General features: G+C 38.3%; 2 protein-coding genes across 4 annotated transcripts in view; one reads left to right on the forward strand and one right to left on the reverse strand.

The window, feature by feature from the left end:
* LOC139142236 (tubby-related protein 4-like) overlaps positions 1–389 on the reverse strand; it is a 64,465-nt gene extending 64,076 nt beyond the window's left edge. Inside the window, exon 1 of the mRNA XM_070712117.1 lies at positions 257–389. The gene's annotated coding sequence lies outside the window, so the exon portion shown is untranslated. The remainder of the gene's footprint in view (positions 1–256) is intronic.
* Positions 311–22,256, forward strand: LOC139142238 (zinc finger protein 345-like). Of its 3 annotated transcripts, XM_070712121.1 has the most exons (4): positions 7,459–7,751; positions 13,127–13,249; positions 19,622–19,873; positions 20,009–22,256. In XM_070712121.1, the coding sequence occupies exons 1-4, from the start codon at positions 7,631–7,633 to the stop codon at positions 21,352–21,354; spliced, it is 1,842 nt and encodes a 613-aa protein (XP_070568222.1). In that variant the 5' UTR covers positions 7,459–7,630; the 3' UTR covers positions 21,355–22,256. The 3 variants fall into 3 exon arrangements, with proteins under 3 accessions (XP_070568223.1, XP_070568222.1, XP_070568221.1); XM_070712122.1 differs by lacking the exon at positions 7,459–7,751 and adding an exon at positions 311–430 and having other exon boundaries at positions 19,622–22,256; XM_070712120.1 differs by having other exon boundaries at positions 19,622–22,256.
* Positions 22,257–23,440: the final 1,184 nt, after the last annotated feature.

A 23,440-nucleotide genomic window follows, 5' to 3' on the forward strand; every position in this document is an offset into this window, starting at 1 on the left:
CCATACGATATCAGGGGTCGAGGCTAACAATCAGTATTTTCAAGGCATTGTTTGTTTGAACAGCTACCTACCACACATGTATTTGTTTTCCTTGGGTATTTAAAACATATATTCATAGCGAGGTCGCCTATGATTTTCAGCTCGTTGGTTTCATCACACATGCCAGGTTATTGCCCTGTTGTATAGTAGTATGACATGTTTAAAGCTAAATACTAAGGAAGTAAGTTTACCAGACGTTGGTCACACATGCACTTACCATCTGTGTACTTGAACAGTCAAATGTCTGGATACGATCTTGGCCATGGATCCACCGGATTCTGAGATACCAACTAAATTGACCTTTTATCCATCCATGGCAGATATAACCTGTTGGCAAGGTGAAAGAAGAGACGACAGCAAGCGCTTTCAGTTGCTAGGATACACCGACATGGTGAGTTGACTAACGAGTACGCTTGCACGCACAAGCGTGACCCTCGTTCCCCGATACTGATAAATAATAGATTGAGAATTCGGAGAGCGTTTGTTTAACACAAGAAGTCAATATTAATGTTTTACAAATTAATCGATATGTACATACCAAATAAGAGGATAAAGTAGAAAAAGGATGTAAAGGACCATATTTGATAACATCCTCATCACAGTTCCCTTGGCTGTGAACAGGTTCACAGTTATATTTGATAACTATAGGTAAATGTGACCAAACAATGGCGGTATATACCCTGGAGAGTAGTCTAGTGTCTATGGGTGTAACGCGGATTATTAGAGGCCTGACCTGAGAAATATAAGGAGTTTTATGACTTACATTTCAGACTAAAACCGGGTAGGGCAAAATCCATAAAAAAACCTAAAGGTCAGTAAAAAATACGTCCCATACCGCGGCACTGAAGGCGAGGTCAGACAAGGACACGCGTAACTGATCTGAAGGGTAACTCGGGTTTGCATGCGGGTCAGAAGCTCAACAGCGGCTTGCGTTAATCATAGATCATAAACTCTGAAACGAGATCGACGTTCGGAATTCCCTTTGTTCAAACCACAGTGCGTATGGTTGGCACACTGCGACATATAGGCCTAAGTGACGAGACTAAGACTTAAGCTATTCAAGTAGTAATCGTGATTAAAAGTCTCGTAATTCAATGGTATACATGCTACGTACATACTTTTGACACTTTCATGCGTTCGTGATCTTTTCAAACATGTTAGTGATGCATCATTAGATCTTCATTATCTTACATACCGGTACATGCTTTAATTTGATATCATTATTATTCCCCCCATAGTTTTTTCTTTAGGCCTACCTATATGTGAATACCTTTAAAAAACTACGTGACTATAAAAGCTGTTTTACCAGACTTTTTGCTCTGTAGAAATTTGGCATTTTTGATCACTCCCCATAAAATTTAATGATCGACCCTTAGTTGAATTGTTGGACTTACTACATACCGGTAGTATACGTATGTCGCTTGATTGTGTCGTTCCTTTCGTTTGGTTTCCTTTATTTGAACACGTTTAACTCTCAAATCACATGTGATGGCAGTAATGAGTATATTTCTTTTAGTATGCGCCTCGAAAAGTGAACGACTTAAACCTTTGCTCAATTTTCCTAAATGAAACTTTCATCCATTCTCTTTTTACCACATTAAGAATAAAAATTATGGGTCACTGTGCTCGTGCAAAGTTTGGTACTAGAGAAACAAATTAAACATTTACCGATAGTTTAAATTCAAAATAGCCGCCATCCCCGGGGAAAGTAAACTTCTTGATTTTCGTGAACTTGAAACTTGAAAAGATGAACATTTTTCTAACTCCAAGAGCTTTTAAAAAGCCCTTACAAATTATGTATCAAAAAAGTACTGGAAAAATTTGAGAGTCCTAATATCTGTCCTAAAGGCGCATTCTACCTTAAAAGCAGAAATACAGAGTGGGCGGAAACTGCGACATGAGTTAGCCGAGTGACTTATATGGTTGTACTGCATTTTTAGGAGTCTTACAGGTCTTAGGGCAATCCAAATACATGCAATTCGGCTTTTTTCATGAGCACAGTGCTACATTATCACAAGACAATGTCCACATGCAACTTACAACTTAATACCCACATCCAACATTGCAACTTGCAACATCACAACTCAATACTCGCATTCATTTTACTGAAATTTTACTGAAAGTGTTGATTCACCATAAATGACAGTCTATGAAAAACCTATGGACTTTTTCCAATATAATACTGACATTACATCGGCCTTTGCAAATATTTGTCAATCGATAAAAATGAACATGATTAGAATACCGTTTTTGAAAGTGTAGATGTGAACCACAAATATGATAGTGGAATATCGGGTATAAAAATATAAAATTCACTTTACATGATAATCTAGGGGTAAACTATCAATTATATATCTGTACAAAACTTGGAATATCCATGCAATTATACGTATACTATATTAAATATCTAGTTTTAGACTGTAATAAGTTTTCTTGATAATAATAGTCCTAACTAACACTATTGGAACTAATTTGGGATAATTGGATGGTGAAGTAATGCCAATTTAATCTACAAATGTACTAATCTCATCTGCTGTTCTTTTTACATTACACATTTGTTTTCATGATTAATTTGCAATATCGTAACATTCAGCTATGCGGCACATAACAATTTTGAGAAATTTGAAAAATATGAAAATCCAATTATCCCAAAATAGTTCCAATCGTGTTAACGGTAAAATTACAAGCCATTGAAACTGTAAATGACGGTAAACATTGTGGCCATCATACTCCTGGCCCTTTCAATTTTAAATGGCCAATTGCACTATTGACAGGATTACAATTGTGACGTGTGATCTCTTATTCATCACAATGAAAAGTTACATGATGTGATTATTTGTAAAGGTTAATGTTCTTTAAAAGGTCAAAGTGTTACGACAGTAAAAAAGGTGAAGTCAGCGATTCTGTTAAAATAAAACTATTCACTAAATCAAGTGATTAAGTACGAACTGTAAAGATTTACAGGCTACATATGTCAGCTGGGACGGCACAAAATCCTTGTATCAAACACTTGATTATAGAAAGATACAGAAATTCACAGAGCAATCCAGCGTGTGAATGTGAAGGTCTTCAAGTCCCGAAAAGTCTTAAATTAAGCACTGACGTAATCCGTAATAGTCTGCCATAGAATCTATATGATCCCGTATTTATACTAAAATGATTCTATCTAGAGAATATAAGAACAATCTAGAATTTCCATTGATGTGCTAATTACTGTTGTAATAATATCTTCACTTGTAGTAAACATGACTTTTTAGAAAGTTCTAAACATGACTAACTGAATTCAAAGTCATGGGGGAGAATAGCGTTTAACACATGACCTTCAGAATGTCCTAGACTAATTAAACTCAGAAGATGGGTGGGGCAGAATAACCTACATAAAGGTCAATTGAGAAATAATCTGTAAATATGTCAATTAAGATAATATTGAGATGGACTGCGACACGCCGGGGGCGTTTCTATGTTTTTGGCATGTAAATTGATGGTCTCTATATTTCATGCAAATAGCACAGTCCCTCGTGAGCTATTCAGCTCTTGGACTATTCGCCCCATAGACGTGTGTACATAAGCGAGAAACGAGGGTTGTTTCTCGCTTATGTACACACGTCTATGGGGCGAATAGTCCCAGAGCTGAATAGCTCACGAGGGACTGTGGCAAATAGGTTTGAAAGTTCACTATTTTTTTTCCGCAGCATCATTTTGGAAAACACCGGCCCTCCCGCCCTGTAATTTCTGTCCAGTCCTTTAGCACAAGTGACTCATTTGCGGAAGACCGCTGTATCTTTGTGGTGTGAGCTACGATTGAAGAAATATTCAATATTCATTACCCTTCTATCATTTCTTTCATATCTTTCGTTGTAAGTTATTTAATTGCAGGCTATAATTACACTCTTACAGCTTCTATGTAACAGTCTAAATATGATCGAAGTTAGCCAAATCTCTCATAGAGAGCGCTTCACTTAAAGCCCAACTAGTTGTATCTTTTAGCATTATTTTTTTATGATTTTGCGTTCAAACTAAAATAAGTTTGTGAGAATATACTAATTTAGGTGTGTGTATACACTTAATATTAACTACCCACTGGGATTGTATGTGCAATTTTGAACAAGTTAAAGATTACAAATTGATGCAATTAAATGAGTGCCCGCTCATAAAATCGCAGCCCCATGCGAAAAAGTAAAAATCGTGGATACTGTGCATATCTGCACTGAAATCTTCACATAAAAACTGCACAGAGTAGTCCAATGTTATGAACAGGGATGAATGTTTTCAACTGTGACATTGCGTGTTCTTTCCTTTGTATTACCAATTTTTGAACATGCAGGAAATCAAGATGATCGTTAAAATTTGATTTTACCTCTCAAATGTTTCACAAAGGAATGGTTTTCTAATGTAGTAAAAGCCCAGATGCCTTCTGGGGGCAGAATTCAGAAAAAAAACAACAGAGGATAGGTCAACAAATTTCAAGAGTTACAGCTAGTGGGACTTCAAATATGCATGCTCTATCGTTATAATTCAAATACTGTGTTTTCACTAGTTATCCTTAGCTGCTGACGATTCCTTTTTCCAGTTAGTTCTGGCAAGGTCTTAGGTCTTTTATTGTTGTATGTTCTGCTGTGTCTCATAGTCAATGCTAGCTGTCTTATTTCGAGGTGCCGCTCTTTTTGGTAGCTACTAAACGTTTCGTAGAGGGTGGGATTTCCACGATCGGCAGGAATTACAGGTTGCACTCTAATTTATGGACAGATCATATAATTTGGCTAGTTATTGCTCGTTACTGGCGCGTTCTATCTGATTCTTGCTCGTTATTGCTAGTTATTGGTCGTTATTACTAGTTACTGGATTTACAACCTCCCTATCTGCAATATTGTAGTCCATGGGCCGTGCGCCGGCTTTTTCTGTCACGTTGGCTGTGCAGCGCCGACCCGGCTCCCCATCCTATTGGTCTAATTGGAATTTAAGGTGGAGCTGCGTGTTGCCAACACGGTTTTTTCAAAGCAATATTTCTCACCAAAGATGACAAGGAAACCTCCTCGCACTATATATTTTCAAAATGCAGAGACTCTAAAGTTTAGTATGGTAGCAGTAGTTTACTCAAAAGATGAATGGGTGTATATTTGGGGTAAAAACCTCAATTTTTGGTATTAATGATAAAAATTAATTTAAGTCAAAAACTTGACGCTATTTTCTGAAATGTAATATTTCACTTAAAAGAAGAGTATATGTAGAAAAAACTACTATTTTATTTGGCATTATCTATCCTCATTGTAAAATGGCAAGGGTTTAAAGACCGATATGACACTCAAAAATTTGATTAAAACCATGATTAGCAAAATTAAAATGCCTCTTATTCAAAATGTAAGAACTTTATTGCCAAACAAAATAGTCGTCCTGTTATATATCAGATGTAGAGTACGACGACGTCTACTTTAGTGCGCGTACATGTACACGGTATTCTCTTGCTGTCTTGCCTCTCTCTACGACAGCAAGAGAATACCGCGTATATGCGCGTAAGTAGACGTCGCCGTACTCTACATCTGATTTTAATCAGATCGCCTGCTAGCATGCTACACCAATCAGGATTGCTCCCACAGTTGTCTAATAAGTCAAAGCTGGGAATGCTGTCGCCACAGTCCCTCTATCGGACTGTGCTGTCGTTAATCATTTGAGTGACTGAGCAACTTTTTGAAAGTCCTCACTTGTCTCCTTTTGCTATGTATCCCAGTCTCACCTAGTTTTTAAGCAAATGAATTCGAAAATCAGTGTTAAAATCGCCGATTTTTAACCTTTTCACATGATTACAGTAAACTAAAGATTAGATACAGTATTACAGGTAATGTTCTCTGCATACAAGCCGTATTTATTTATCGGACATATCATTTGGGGTTCTTTGCTTGACTTAAGAATAAGATTGCTCAGCAAACTGACAAGCAAAGATGCATCCCTTTGTGAGTTATCAGAGAGAGAGAGAGAGAGAGAGAGAGAGAGAGAGAGAGAGAGAGAGAGAGAGAGAGAGAGAGAGAGAGAGAGAGAGAGAGAGAGCTGTTCTTGCTCACTCCTCATGGCAAAGGCGGGTGTATCCTAACAAAGGACTGAACCAAAACGGAGCCATCGGAGCCAACGAACAAGAACGAGGCCACAAATACCTTAAATGGTTAACTCTGACACCTGACCGGGGCCAAACGGGACCAAAAGTTAACTACGAAAGTGTAAAACTGCCACAAAACACAGATCCCGGGACATCAAACCTTTGACCATTGCAGTGTCTATGATTAACTGAACCATTGAGGGCGTCATTCAACACGTACCGTGAGCTTGACGTATCATTTATTTTCCAGCAACTTACTTCTGTGTGTGAGGTTGTTGTTTATAAAAGTGCAACGAAGATTTTAATGTTGTCACTTTTAGTTTTAAAATGACTGTTTTATTCCATTTTTTCCTTTAATTGACTCTCGGAACAAAAAACCGACAGTCTTTCAGATGACTGTCTCAGTGCAAAATCGGCTTTTATTGTTGTATGTTCTGCTGTGGTTTTATTTGAGTCATCCGTTTACTCTGTTGTTAATTTTGTGTTGCATAACTGATCGCCCAGTTGTCGCTGACATTCTCTTATGTAGCCTATCAGGACGTGTTCATTGTACCGTAGAGTTACAGAAAAGAAGCCCGAAAGACTGCACAGGGCCGTAAGGCATTATCAGTTATAGCAATAGTGTAAGTACTATTGATAAAAATTAAATATTTATGTCAATACAAAAATATCTTACAGCACTCGAATCCTAAATGATAATCACAATTTATGCCAAATTCACGCAGTTGAAGGGCAGACCCTCAGAAATGTGGTCAATATAGTTATACTGCAGCAGCATTGCGCAGGACTTGATGAGCGGTCACAGCACTGCCTCGGGGGCCCAACTCTGACCATCGAAGCAGTACACAAGCCTTTAAATAACTCACGTTTTCTTCACTGTTGCTTTTTGATTCAAAAATTTTTACCTCATTTTACTTCGTGCTAGTAAATTACACTCAAATGTTCACTCAAATTATTTGATTTTCTGATGGATTTCATCGGGAAGACCTTTCCTGATGTTATGATCAGAAGTCGAGCAAATTGAGCTGCAAATGCGATATTAGGGGTAAACCATTCGATATCATGGGGGGTCTGGAAGATCATTGAGGTGGTATTGTTTTTTACCTGGTCCATTGTATATTATTCTTGTTTACACTCTCCAACCTCTTTTTTGTCAAGCCTTCTCTGGCTGAATTTTTTTCATTGGCATTTTCTGGGAACTTTTTTTTTGAAAATCTCCAGACCCCCAGGATGTTAAATAGTCCACGCCTAAGTGAACGTTCGCGCTCGGATCTCAAGCAGCTTCGTCTTGCTTACCTAGAATCCGAATCCGAATCTAATATTCAAAAGCATCGACGACCAACGACAGTGCATGTCAAGTCTGCACTAACTTTGGACCCGATTGAGAAATTACAGTTACGTGGTCTTTTACATATTTGTGCGGTCTTCATAAATATCACAGTCGGACTTTCGGCACACATCTGTCACCCACTTGCATCCCTTTGAAGAATTTATTCCGTAGAAATGGAGTCGGTGAGAATGATGGGCACGCAGAGTACAGCGAGTGACACAAATCCGGGCACCAATGGTCTTTACACTGGTGGTGCTGATACAGATACTTGCGGCGTTCTGTTCAGTTCTGAAGGTATGACTATGAGTGGTAATCTCAGTGATATATTTACAGTATCATGTATGCCAAATCATATTCTTGACCGCGGGGCGACGTCAAAGGTGAAACGCACGCGGTGAGTGAGGTGAATGAGAGCACAGTCGTTTGGTGGGCTATTCAGCTCTGGGACTATTCGCCCCATCGACGAGTGTACAGAAGCGAGTGTTTCTCGCTTCTGTACACTCGTCTATGGGGCGAATAGTCCCAGAGCTGAATAGCCCACCAAGCGACTGTGATGAGAGATCAGACGATACAGAAGCGCGAATGATACTGAAATTGACTCTGTGTGAAAAAAGCACATCTAAAAGTTATGTCATCTGTGTATGTTGTAACTTTGAATATGGGTAGAAAACCCCCAACTTTAACCGTGCTGTGATCCAAGAATGACGTAAGAATCCGCAAGTACCCGGATGACCAGTGGTCGAGAATAAGGGACTGGTCAGTTTCATTGACCCGGGGGGTTACCCTGTTTTTGACTTTGGTGATTGGGTGGGGGGTCACCATGTTTTTGAAATGTCAAATAGGGGGTTCAGTGTGCTTTTGAATTTTGACACAGGCTCATATTTACCTGAAATGCATTGTGCCAGTCACAAATTTCATCATTTCAGTTGCATTTTTCAGTGCGCCCTTTGGGTGTGTAACTTTCATAATCAGATATATTTTTCAGTGCACCTTCCGGGCTCTTGACTTTATTATATTAGACATATATACAGTGTCCGCACTAGCGTTTGCCATACTCGCAAAATGCGAATAAAACTCTCATTTGGCGTATGTTTTTTGAAAGTCATTAGCCACGTTTGCGAATTGAATTTCTCCCCCCCCCCCCAAATTGTTTGGACACATCGTCGGATCAATCACTCACCTACGATCGCCTTTGCACTATTACTTCCGGGTGCTGGAAGTGACCCGAATACTCCGTTCACCAGAATAGGAATTTATATTTTATAGGGGTGAGAAAATCCACTACCCAGAACTCACAGGCTATCAGTTTTTACCGCCGGGCAAGTAATTTTTGATAACCTCTACTAGCCCGATAGGCTAACGTAATGTAGGAGAAAGCTGAGGAGAGTAGCAAAGTTTATCGGGAGTAAACGACATGTAGAAACGCGTTGCCTGCAGCAAAACAAACACAGAGACGGATGTTTCCGAGCCTATGTAACTGACATAAATTTCCTCAGCCAAGTTCGATTTCAAAGAACGTATGCAATTCTGGGATGAAGAAGACAAATTTCTAAGAACTTACAGCTTGAATTTAATCTCAGAAAAATGACAAAATCATTACGATTTGACGTCAAGCTCATACGTAAAAGTGCAACTGATGTGGGTCTAGTACATGCATGCACACAGTGTTCTCCACGGCGCCTTTTAAGTGGGCGGTGCGCCCACTTTAATTTCACGGCCGCCCAGATAAAATCTACACCGCCCAGTTAAATTTTCGGCCGCCCATGCTTTTGAAACCCACCGTCAGCCTTTGTTCTGGGGTGGCGGGTTTGGTTCACGGCAATGTTTTTATGCCGTGCTTTTGTTTGTTTCTGTATTGAATTTCAATAAGGTGTTAATTTAAATCAATAAGGCACATTTTGCTGTTGTTGTATGTGTGAATTTGTCATTTTAATACCTCGTCAAGATATGTCACGACGACCATAGCGGAAGAAAGACTGCGAGAGAAGCTCGACCGACTTGTCAACCCATTCACACAATCACCGTCCCGCCACCCGGACGGTGACACAATAAACTGTGCGGTCGCATCAAGATCTAAGTGTTGTCTCGATTGATTCTGCCGAATTTCCCCCCAAGAAAGTACACATTCTTTTAACACCATCATCAGGGTTCTCCCAGCCCAAAACAGCGTCGCGGCCCACGACGCTATTGTTCAACCCATGACTCCACCGACCCATCCAAAGAAATTGTAAAGGTCAGAAAAATTGATATAAAACCATAGTCAAAAGACAGCAAAAGTCAGCGACGATTTCTGCTCTTAATTGACGAAAAATTTGAAATCAAACTGATTACACATTCCCTAGATACAGAAGTGGCAATTTGGTGAAATTTCTGTTTGACTCACATCTTGAAATAAAAAGTAAACGTGGAACGAAGACATGTATGCTGCCGATCAACAGCGTAGCATAGCTTACGGAACTGTCTGTCACTGCACCGGCATGCGTTGGCTGCACGTACATGTAAAGCAACTCAACTTTCCAAGATCGAACGGTCAGTATCTTGTGAAAACAGCAACATAGCAATGAAAATTGTTATAGTCAGCGGTAAAAACTCTTAACAGATGGAGCGTTACTTGCTTTAGACAAATGGAAATGCATGTGAAGAGAATAAAATCCCAGATCACGTGCGTGAATGAAATATACCGTAAACAATGGCGGATATGACATCAGAGTGGGACTCTTCTATTTTGGTACCGGGGGTGCGCATTGTCAGAGAACCCTGATAAACGTACTGAAAAACATAGTATTTTCCTAGCGATGCTGTCACGGGAACTTCGATATCTCATTGTTTTACATCTTTTAATAGTTTCTTTGATCTGAGCAGTTTTACCAACTTTAACGGTATATTTTACTCTCCTAACCTTTCTTTATTTGAGTTAAACAAGGGTAGGAGCTTATGCAACTTAGTGAGGATGTACTGAATTTTGAAAAAATCAGTGGAGGGGCTCTGCTTCATGAGTACCCTGTTTTGTCAATTTTTGCTGAACACAAACTATATGTAAATATTATGCAAATGATTATGTTAATATTATGCAAATGATTATGCAAATTAGCCACCCACTTAATTTTTTTATTTGTGGAGAACACTGAAACAATAAATGTAGTAATGAAATTTGTAGTAGTCATGATCATGAGTGAAATTCCTCAAATAAAACTATCATTCATTTAGATTGTGCTGTGACAGATGAAATCTCTCTTGTCAAGAAAGAAAATAATCGTCCATCGCGATGTTGAGATTACTGGACTGGCATAGCAGCTATGGTGGATATGACATCAAAAAGACTCTTCTATTAGGGCAGAGGGACCGAGGATTAAAAATACCGCAAATAATTTTGGGTTTACTTGCAGTTCCGTCACTTGAACATTCATTCTCCATTATTTTGTTATCCTCTACTGCTTTCTTTCGTCAGTAAGGTAATCTTATCAAACGTAATGGGTTTGTAAACGTTCGTGATATTTGCTCACCCCTTTCAACAAATAGTCCGCTCATCATGACCGTCCATGTTTTTTAATACAACACATGCATGTACTAGGAGTCAACCACCATCGCATCGGACACTGCGATCGCATGACATGCTATTTTGTGTGAGTTTTGTTGTTGTTGCTGTTGTTTTAATTTCATTTATTTCCACAAATATTACATGGGTATCAAGGAGCAGAATGCTTCCAATACCGTAGACGAAAACGACAATTCTCTGCGCTAATAAAATAACTGATTCGTATCTTCAAAGACAAGGAGAAAAAAGTCTGTGGTATTTTGCTACAGTTTTTGGTACACAAGTTTCGTAAATTTAGGAAAAAATCTACATGTCAGACTCCATTTTTCCCTCACATTTTGCAGCTGGAGAGCAGGCAGTGAAACCACAAGTCACAGGCAGGCCAGTTGAAACAGGCTGGGCAAATTTTTTGTCTTCTAGCTCGTGAGTTAGTGACTCAAAAATGATTTGCTCATGAAGTGTATTTAGAAATGTTCCTGTGACGTCCAACATTGTTTACTTTGAATAACAGAGTCACATCAGTTGCACATCTTTGTGTTTTGAGTAAAATACTTGCATGCCCTTCAGCTGCTAGCTGCAAAATTGTAGCGCTACAGTGAGGCGGTCGGTGACTTTTGGTTTTTGCGACTTCGCTCACCAGTAGCGCTACAATGCCGATGGGCCTGTAGAGGGCAAAATAAGCGCATCCCACTGGACAAGGTGTGTTGATGTGAAATGCTACATATTTACTGCATTTGGTCATACCAATTTATCACTAGTGAAGACTAAAACTATACTACACTAACCTTGTCGTTTATATGGTTTGGAATTTGTCGCTTTCCATAAACATTGAGCATGGGCATCCATGTTTCTGGGAGCCACCATTACCGGAAGTTGGTAATTGGTTGGAATTATCGGTATATATGTCAAGCACTGTCATCGTGTCAACATCGCCCCTCCAATGTGCACTCTATTGAGACGTCATCACTCTTCGTGGTACTTGTCACATGTACAGCACAAACGCCAATGTTTTTGTTTTGAAAGTTTGTTTACAAAACAGCTTTTCTAGGTGGCCGCAACGTATCAAACTGAACGTATTTGTGTGCCGGGATAGGTAAGAGGCTTAGGTAAGAAGAGTACTTCAACGTAGTATTACTATTAGTTTTACAAAAAAAAATTGACAATTTTGATCCATATTGCAACTTTAAGAATTTTGACCTAGTGTTATGGATTATAGATGGGTATGATTGCGATTATTTTAGTCACTTCCAGTGACAAAATCCCAATTACAAGGGGGGACTATGTCATTGTCAATGACTTGTATTTAAAAGAGATGCCTACCCCGGTAATATAATATTCCTGAATTCCCTGTTCCAATGGCAAACAATTGAGAATTGATTCACATTTTATCTGTGTATTTTTGGTGGATACATGCTCAACTGTAAATGAGTATTGTTCAAATGAAGTCAACTAACAACATTAGTCCAAAATGCTAATAAGCAATAAAAGTGGAAAACATTGGTCAAATTATCTCGGCAAGGCAGCCAACATACATGTACCACATTGTACAAAAATTGTTGTGTTGAAATCATCATGAGTAAACCTAAAAGAAGTTGTGGTATACAAATCTTGTAATCAACCAGCCTTTTATTTACAAGATGCAGTATAACATGAGTATATTCACAAAAAGTATTCTGTTCAGACAGACAAACCTTGCTGCTTAATCCAGCAAGGTCAGGTTATTAATCACAAACTCTTACATCTGTTGGTGTGCCGATACACATGGTAGCCCAAGTGGACTACCAGGGAAAAAAGTTAATTTCGAGCCCTGCACTATACACTCATTCTGGCTTGCCACATGTAACAAATGTCAGGAAAGTGTCATTGAGGCTATTTTTTTTTACTTTTTTGTGGAAAATGGTGATTCAGTTTTCCAAGAGTTTCATTTGTTGAAATTACTGACTTATAATCTGTGAAATCCAATGTTCAATATCCACTCTGAGTACTTTATAGAAAGAAATAGCTTTCAAGTTTCAAAATAGTTTTCTGTTTAAAACCACAGCAGAGACATACCGGTACAGGCCACAAGTTCATTTACTGTTCTGTATTGTGAAATTTTGTAGTCATTTTTAAATATTTTATTAATCTATTTCAGAATGTTCAGCAATTTGTGAAGCTGCAAGAAATTTTGACCAGCTACATCAGCTTGTGGGATGTTTTGAAATGCTTTCAAAAACATTATGTCGGCAATATCTTAACAAGGATTTACCTATGGAAAGTAAGTTCTCTATTTGTGTCGGTTAGTAATAAGTAAAGCTATTAATCAAGTCATAAGTAGAAAATAATATTTATAACGCGCTGCTTTCTGCATCAAGCACTGTAATTTCCCATGGGCCGTGAGTACATGTATTCTTCAATGTATACCGGTATATATATATATACTTCAAGTGCAAAGTAATAATATCTGTTATTTAAGTTTCATGCATCCTGCATATATATATATACACACATCCTCCATATATATATATACACACATATATATATATATATATATATATAAATATATATATATATATATATATATATATATATATATATTATATATATATATATATATATATATATGGGTCAGTAATAAGCATTTAGCTATTAAGGTGGTTGGAAAGGCTATTTTTGCACCAATTCTTTTCTCAGAGTTAATGTCAAGTTTCAAGTGTTAGAATCAAGATATTTAGTTCAAATTTTCAGGATAACTCCCTTAGTTAATATTTTCTCCAAAGAACATAAAAATTGTATATTTGCAGCCATGATTTTGAAATATGACACCAGTAAATATTAAAATTTAATTTTTCATATTTTTTTTACATATTTGAATTTCATAATAATTGGATAGTATTAATATTACCAAATTAGTTATAAATATGTTGACACTATTAATTGTAAGATTTGTACGGCAGGATTTGTAAATAAAATTTGTTTTTATGATTTTACATGGGTTTATTTATCAAAAATTATTAAAAATTCTTTCAAATTTCAAAATGCTATTTTTCAAAAAGTACTTCAAATACAGGGAAATTGTGCCGTACAAATCTTATCTGTAACCTTGTTAATAGGCTGTAAAATTCCATGTCCATATCTCATTTCAAAGTTGGATAAATTGATATACAATTATGTAGGAAAACTGTTATTCTGTCCAAAATGTTGAAAACAAGCCATATTTGCACCCCTCTTTTGAAGTCATAGAGCAGTTTTTTATCACACCTGGAAGTTGTGATATAGAGGTGGTTTCAACCGGTGTTTGATGTCGTCCATTTCCGTAAACGACAAAAAGTCAAAAACTGCTGAACAGACTGCGTTGATATTTGATACCGATACATAGACTGGTTCCAAGGTTCCAATTCGGAAAATGGAGCCAAACGGAGCGGCGGTTAGATAGTTTTGGGAAATTTGTAACCCCCCTTTTTAACTAATTGATTTAGGGGTCTTTCATATATGTAGTTTTAGAATGTACACCAATCCAGCATTGTGGACTGTTTTATGAGTTGTGGAACAGAAATGAGGTTTTGATGAATGTTAGAAATATGCAGGATGACTGATTCGAAGTATAAGAGATTTCTATGCTCTTTTGGGCATCAAAAGCATTAAAAAAAACCATATTTCATAGTTTAGATTCTCACTTTTGAGATGACCCTAGGCATTTGTTAAGTAAACATCCTTGAGTCAATATACAGACTTTGACATTCCAGAGATTAAGTATCCACAACCTCACATGTTACAGTCTTTCACTACAATGGTATGGCCCAAACCCATTGTTATCAATGGAGAGTGTGGACCTGTCTACAGGAAATTGGGGTGAACAGGTTAGACAATGACGTTACAAGTTGTGGGTTAGTTATCAAGGTAGCACCAGCATAGAGTCCTGAGCATCTGTCCATGTGTTCTCACAGCAAATTACAGGGAAAAAAATTATTTGAGAAGTTTCTCTCCTTTAAATAGAAGTATATTACAATTTAAAGCTGTCATGGATGGATTGCTCTCAAATGATCTGAAACACAGTTATTGCCCATTAGCAACAAATCTACAGCAAGATTTATGTAAAGTTCATGAACTTACACAAGGTATTAGACAAAAGATGACCATGACTTTGCTACTTTTCAACATTTATTTCAATCAGATTTCCCCAGCTTAGTGTATAATTTTGTAATCTTAATTACTGTCAACTTAGCTTTACTAACTTATTCTAACCTCATTATTCTTACACTAGTGTTATACCTTATAACCACAAAATTTCAAGAGATGCATATATGATTGTCACTTAACAAACAATTTACAAATATGTCTTCTGCTATTTCTCCATATACATATACATGTCTCTTTTCTCATAAAAATGACCTTAAAATCGCAATGTGAAAAATAGTCTTTCAGCTATATGTTGCTCATTGACTTCGTGGTCTGTCTATTCACAGTGAGTGTGGTTGTTGATAAATGCCGATAATACTAGGCGGTCATTATGTCCAAGCGCCATTGGCGGTATTTTTTAACATAATGACCATAGGTCATTATCACATCTGGAAGTTGTGATATAGGGTTAGCTTCAACCGGTGTCAGACAGACTCAGTGTCCATTTCCGTAAACGACAAAGGTTCCGATTCCGAAAAATGGAGCCAAACGGAGCAGGGGTTAGATAGTTTTGGGGAATTTCTAACCCCCTTTAACTAATTGATTTTAGGGGTCTTTCATATATGTAGTTTTGAATGTACACCAATCCTGCATTATGGACTATTTAATGATTTGTGGAACAGAAATGAGGTTTTGATGAATGTTAGAAATATGCAGGATGGCTAATTCAAAGTATCAGAGATTTCATGCGCTTTTGGTAATAAAATTGATAAAAAACAACATATTTAATGTTTTAGATTTCTCACATTTGTTATGACCCTTAACATTACAGACTTGATGACATAACTAGCTGCTGGACCTGTTTACTGGCGCATTGATTTAAAGACAAAGATCGTTTTATTTTGTGATAAGGATGTGTGATTTCGTAAAACATAGTCTATTAGCCTGGAAATGTGATTTTTGCGAATATTGCTTACCCCACTGACAAACAGTGTGGTTTGAAAATGGCTGGAATTCGCTACTTCGGGACTTTGTTTTGTGTGTGCATTTACTGACAAACTCCAAACCCGCAGCACCTACCCATTCAGTATTTCATGTACAGGTGTACCCAGAGATAGAGTAGTTTCACAATGTGCCAGTTGTGATCAAGTGCCATTGGCGCTATTTTTTTGGTTAATCTCACTTTTGACACCTCTTTGACACTCAAAGAATCTAAAAATGCATTTACAATAGTAGTCACTCACTCTGAATGCCAGCACCACCTTGTCAAACTTTCCTGAAAAACAGCAAATAATGACTTTCCCTTTTCAAACATTTTATTAAAAGCTAGGGACCTCTACCATAGTTAATACACTAAGGACTCCCCAACTTCTTCTTATTTGGTCAGTTTTTTAGAAGTTTTAACAGGCTATAACTCTGCAATGCCTTTGTGCCCAAATGTCTAGTTTTTTTATTCCACAGAGAATGTTGACTACTTTTATATTTTAATAGTTTTGTTGAAATTTATAACTGACGCTCTAGCCTTTCCAACCACCTTAACCCTTTTCCTGCCGAGCGCCCTTGTCCGTTATTCTCCCAAGTCAGTAGAAAACCGCCCCATAATATGTGCCTGCAAAGATTGGCTCTCCTGCATGTTATCCTGCCAGGCATTTGGCTGAAATCGCCCATTTTCAGGGTAGTTTTAGCCGTACTTATACGTGTTAGACTTCGATAATTTCTACATGCCCGTAGACAGGGGAAGGAGCTCAAGGGTTGCTGCAGAAAAAAATTGAGGTCACCGGCTTTGTTTGCCCCTGGGAGTGCGTCATTTTATTGCCGTTTCATGTTTATTTTTTCGGAAATAAACTCTTTCAGTAATTACGTACGTCCGCTAGGCACAAACATCACCTCACTCGTCTGTTAGTCAGAGACCTGAGGGTCGTGCTAGGGTGCAGAAGCACCGTCAAACCTGTCCTGTTTCCCCAGGGTAGGGTCAATTGAATACGTACCTCCAACGACTTGGCAGTGTAGCACAAAAACTACTTTTTTGCCGTTGTATTAACGACATGGCTGAGCCATTGAAGCACAGCTTTACGTAGTTTTGCCAGCTCAGTTGGGAGTTGGCTTACGAGTGTTACCGTTCATTACTGACTTAATCGAGTGGTCCTCAGTCAGGTACGGGTTTGTACCGACATGCCTTGGGCTGCAGCTAACCAGTGATAACCAGTCACTACCCCTAAGTCTTCAGTTCACTTTTGCGATGCACGGGTGCAACGCAATATGCTTCCATTGTTCTAGCCATCGACGTGTCCACATGCTGGCAGCCATATTGTACTGCTAGCTGGTTTGCATAACAAAAGCAGTCCCTGCAAAATGCAGGCGGTATCCCCGTACATGTAGCATATTGACCTCATGTCACCTTTTGAATTCTCTGTACGCAAACAGCGTACGTAGTTACCAATGCGTCGGCAAGAGGATACATTTGCCTGCAAACCAGAGCCAATACTTCGGACGATGGAATAAATAAAAATCCAAAGCTACGTCCATTGAATGGCATGGCCAAGGCGGTGAAGGACGTTGCCTGGCTTGAACTTGCAGAGCTGAAGCCCAGCTTAGTACGTCGGACACCAGTTTGTAATGGTATTTCCGAGTCGTTCATATCCGTTCCATGGGAGGAACAAGTCGAGCCGTCCCGTCAAAAATACGTTCTCATTTTCAGTCACGCACAACTGAATAAGTGACTTTCATCTCGCACCATCGGCATATCTGCCAAGTCGTTTGCAAGAGGTAGCCTTCTAGATTAGCATTGCCGAGTTGGTCAAGTTCGGCAGCAATCTCTATAGTGCCAGGCAGCCAAGTACGTCCAACTCCGCCAGAAAACGTCACCATGCTATCCTGCCAAGTCCGCTAAAAAGCGGTAAAAAAAAACCAGCCCCCTCGGTGTGGGGGACTGGCGGACAGGTTTCTGCACCTTTCCCTGTCTATCGACTCCCTGCGAACCCATTTCGAGGGGAAAAGGCGTTCCTTGTCAGAAAACCTGTCCTCGGATGACCCCTAAACGCACAGGGGATAGCAAAACGTAGTTCCGTCGACTAGGCAGGAAAGGGGGTACCAAAAAGTAGCCCGATTTCCACCGCCTTAGGAGAATAACAGCCATGGCTGCTCAGCTTCTAGCTACACCGAATTTCAAGCGGATTTTCACCGACTTGGCAGGAAAAGGGTTAATCAAGTCATAAGTAGAAAATATATTTATAACGCGCTGCATTCTGCATCAAGCACTGTAATTTCCCATGGGCCGTGAGTACATGTATTCTTCAATGTATACCGGTATATATATATATACTTCAAGTGCAAAGTAATAATATCTGTTATTTAAGTTTCATGTGCATCCTGCTATCATCAGACAGATGAAGTGCTGTCTGATGATTGTATGAAACTTAAGTAACAGATGTACCGTAATTTGTACTTGAAGTAATTTGTGATATATATATATATATATATATATATATATATATATATATATATATATATATATTTATATTTATTTATTTATTTATTTATTTATCACATGAACTGGCCCTTAAGTAATCTATATTACCCTGTTGTACGTTATCAACCGGAACTTTTTTCTGCGATGGTACCATTTGTACGTGCATGTCACATCGCGACACAGACTGATTTGTCGTGCTCTCATGGTATTTTGACAAAAAGGTGACCTATAAATCCAGATATGGAAACATGGAAGGCATGCCAACGAAATTTCGAGTTGGTAAAGCTTTAGCTATTCCCAAGAATCAAATGAGGGTACCGTCGATTGTTTTAATGGCTCAGTAATGTCATGGCTCCAGTCATAAGGCTCAATGTGGACGTCGTCGTTCATACCTGGCGATCACCAAGCGACGTTGTACCTGGCAAGCCCGGTTGGCGATAAACCCGAAAGATACACTCAACGAAAGTTCAACTTAATAAATCAGTACCGTATAATCTTCGGGCAAGTGACATAGAAGGCACAAGCATAAAGTCATTCTGAGAACAACAATAAATTATGTTTGTCACACAAATTATTACGTTGTTTCTCGATCGGAATCAAACCTGCAGCGTAAGGCTGTAGTGAAGACATAAGCTGTTGACCTGTACCCTTAACTTAGACTGCAGTGCAGCGCTGTAGAATGCGATGTATTTCGAAAGTTGACTCAGACAACTCTCACAACAGAACAGAGTTCCTGTCAAGTAACAAAATTGGGATGTACGTACAAGCGATATGTGTCATAGCAAACATCAAAGTCCGTAACACAAAAACATTGACGACATTGCTAGGAATTCTAATGGAAGTTTGCATATATTAGGTTGATAGTGATTACATATTTAAGTCTACTTCCTGTGATATATATATATATATATATAGAGAGAGAGAGAGAGAGAGAGAGAGAGAGAGAGAGAGAGAGAGAGAGAGAGAGAGAAATCCAATTATCTCTTCCTAGGCATTTCATGATGCCATGTCACTTCTTCACTACTCAAGCAGACTGTTGTTTATATATCACTCTGCTTACAGGTTCATCAATAATCATACAAAGTCTTGTCCAACATGGTTTCATCACATTGGAGTTCAGTGGATCAGGAATAAACATTTCCGAAGAAGACATCAATCAACTAACTGAGCTTGATCATATGGAAAAACGATCGACAGCACACAAAGAATTCTTCAGTTCAGCGGAGTGCTTTCAAAGGGGAGAAAGTGATGGACTGGTACACAATCTGCAAGAGGAAAAGAGTGGAAGCCTCTGGAGGTGTGAAAGCCAAGACTGTAAGATATATGACAGTGAAATGAGTCCATCAAAAGATGGCCCATCTCAATTAGAACAGTGTCATCCCAATTTAGTGTGTGGTGCTACTTTTAAGTTGACAAGTAAACTCAATGATCATATTTTAATCCACACAGATGTACAAAGAAGAAAATGTGAAAGCCAAGAGAGACATAAGGGAAATGTTTTGATTCCCACAGCTGTACAACATCATGAATGCAAAGAGTTTGGCAGAACATTGACAGAGAAAAGCACTTTAATGAACGACATGCTGACAAACTCAAATATCAGACCATATCAGTGTAAAGAAAGCAGTAAATCTTTTGAACAAGAAAGCACTCATATGACACACATGCCAACACACTCAAATATCAAACTGCGTCAGTGCAAAGAGTGCAATGGTACATTCACACAAAGTGACAATTATTGCAGACATTTGAGCAGGGACACAAATGTAAAAGAAATTGACTTCAAAGAAAATAGGAAAACATTTGAAGAGAGGCAAAAGCAAAATCTTGAAAGACATAAATTAATACTGTCTGAGAAAAAAAATATCAGACCATATGAGTGTAAAGAATGTGACAGAACATTCACTTGGAAAAGCCATCTGAAGTCACATATGTTGACCCACACAAACATCAGACCACATGAGTGTAAAGACTGTGGTAGAAAATTCAGTCTTAAATGCAATCTGAAGTCACATATGTTAACCCATTCAAATATCAGACCACATGAGTGTAAAGAGTGTGGTAGAGCATTCAGTCAGAAAGGCACTCTGAAGAGACATATGTTGACCCATACAAATATCAGACCATATGAGTGTAAAGACTGTGGTAGAAAATTCAGTCTTAAATGCAATCTGAAGTCACATATGTTAACCCATTCAAATATCAAACCACATGAGTGTAAAGAGTGTGGTAGAAGATTCTGTAAGAAAAGCAATCTGAAGTTACATATGTTGATTCACACAAATATCAGGCCACATGAGTGTAAAGAGTGTGGTAAAACATTCACTCAGAAAGGCACCCTGAAGTCACATATGTTGACCCACACAAATATTAGACCTTACGAGTGTAAAGAGTGTGGTAGAGCGTTCATTCAGAAACGAAGTCTGAAGTCACATATGTTGACCCACACAAATATCAGACCACATGAGTGTAAAGAGTGTGGTAAAACATTTAAACATAAAAGCACTCTGAACGCACATATGTTGACCCACACAAATATCAGACCACATGAGTGTAAAGAATGTGGTAGAACATTCAGTCGGAAAAGCAATCTAAACTCACATTTGTTGACCCATACAAATATCAGACCCCATGAGTGTATAGAATGCAAAAGAACATTTACTCGGAAAGGAAATTTGAAGACGCATATGTTGACCCACACAAACAAAAATTATGATCATGAGTGTGATAAAATTTTGTCTGAAAAGTGGTCTGGAGACACATATGTTGACTCACAGAAATATCACACCTTATGAGTGTAAAGAGTGTGATAGCACATTCAGTCATAAAAGCAGTCTGAAGCCACATACTGTATGTTGACCCACACAAATATCAGACCACATGAGTGTAAAGAGTGTGATAAAACATTAAGGCAGAAAAGAAGTCTCAAGTTACATGTAATGACTCACAGAAATACCGGTATTAGACCACATGAATGTAAAGAGTGTGGTAGAACATTTACTCAGAACAGCAATCTGAAGACACATATGTTAATTCACACAAATATCAAACCTTACCAGTGTAATGAATACCAGGTTCACTCAGAAAGGCAATATGAAGTCACATATGTTGACACACACAATATCAGACCACATGAGTGTGAAGAGTGCAATAAAACATTCAGTGACAAAAGAAATCTGAAGTTACATATGTTGATTCACACAAATATAGAGTGTGGTAAAACATTCACTCAGAAAGGCAATTTGAAGACATATGTTGACACACACAAATATTAGAAATTATGAGTGTAAAGAGTGGTAAAACATTCACTCAGAAACAGAGGTACCTAAGAAAGTGTAGCTTTTGAATGAAAACGATAGCTTTGACACCGTGCAGGATAGCGTGGGTATGGAAACGATAGTTGCTGGAATGGAATCCGTAAGTTTGGTCATCTAAAACGATAGCTTTGAACATATTTTGATGTTAATGGCGTAAAACAAGATGGCTGACAGCAAAAGCAGTGGTAGCGGCGGTAAGTATTTTACCCGTTTTCGACAAAAAATCACCAAGTTCTGTTGTGTAAGATGCTACGTTCAGTGAGGTTCAGGTTTGATTACACTTCTGTAAAGTTTCTGCCCCCATTTTACAAAACTTGCAGAGAAATCACCGTTCCCGTTTTCGAACTGAACAGGCTATCAGGACGTCCTATTCTAATACATGTACATGAATTGGAATGTATATGATAGTGTAAAGACGTAGTCGTTAGTGTTGGCAATGTCTGTTTTCCGGAGTTAAGACTTACCAAGATTTCAAAGTTAGCTTCAGATAAGATGAACAGTTATCTTCTCTACCTTCCATGTATGCACGAGCACTTTTTTATACTCTATCACATAAACAATCCATGTACATGAATTCAGAATAGCCATATGTGAGAACACGTGTTGAAGGCCAGTGCCGGCGTCAGATTGTCTCCCGGGGATAGCTACTTATTAGATAACAATTTCAATGGAAAACAAAAAGCCATGACACTCAATAATCCTCTAATGGACTAAAACAAACTTGATCCTTGGGATCAAGTCCCTGGCCTTTAACCCACACAAATATCAGACCTTATGAGTGTAAAGAGTGTGGTAGAGCATTCATCCTGAAAGATAATCTGAAGAGATATGTTTACCCGCACAAATCTATGCGTTGATGTGTAAAGATAGCATTCAACATGAAAAACAACCTGAAAGCATATTTGTTCACTCTACATTAATATAAGACCACATGAATGTAGTGTGGCTTAACTTTTAAACATCAGTCAATCAATCAAACAAACAAACAGTCTGAAGGCAAATATATTGGCCACTGCAATTATTAGACCATAAGGATGTAAAGAGTGTAGCTGAGCATTCAGACTGACACACTGTCTGAAGGCACATAATTACCCAGTATTATCAGACCTTTGTGTGAGAAAAGTGTGGAAAATTATTGAGAATGGGAAAATAAATATGAAGGCTCATATTTTTACCAACACAAATATCAGATCACAATGGACGGCAGTGTACAGCAGAACTTTCAAACTAACAAACAGTCTGAATGCAAATACTGTCTTTATGAGCCACAAGCAGAGTGACATGCCAGTGACTGATACAGGCACTCCACTGACTTTTCTTGTTTTTCTGGTTTAAATATTTCTTGTTGTTTTTCTGGTTGTACTGGGCAGAAGTCATTGTCATAACATCAACGTAGAATTTTCCTGCACTGAACAGCTAAACAACATATATTGTTGATCTTTGGTACCCATACTGGTATGTACCAATTCTGATCAACTTTGAGCGACACCTTATAATTGCGGTATTTTTAGCTCATCTTTGGTTTTGTGTATAAATACCAAAAAGAGCTTATACGATGAGTCGG

The sequence above is a fragment of the Ptychodera flava genome, chromosome 10 (assembly GCF_041260155.1).
Source record: "Ptychodera flava strain L36383 chromosome 10, AS_Pfla_20210202, whole genome shotgun sequence".
Taxonomy (NCBI): domain Eukaryota; kingdom Metazoa; phylum Hemichordata; class Enteropneusta; family Ptychoderidae; genus Ptychodera; species Ptychodera flava.

Coding starts and splice junctions, on each gene's coding strand:
- LOC139142238 (XM_070712120.1), top strand. CDS start 7,631: ATGGAGTCGGTGAGAATGATGGGCACGCAGAGTACAGCGAGTGACACA. Junction 7,752..13,126: donor CGTTCTGTTCAGTTCTGAAG/GTATGACTATGA, acceptor AATCTATTTCAG/AATGTTCAGCAATTTGTGAA. Junction 13,250..19,621: donor CAAGGATTTACCTATGGAAA/GTAAGTTCTCTA, acceptor CTCTGCTTACAG/GTTCATCAATAATCATACAA.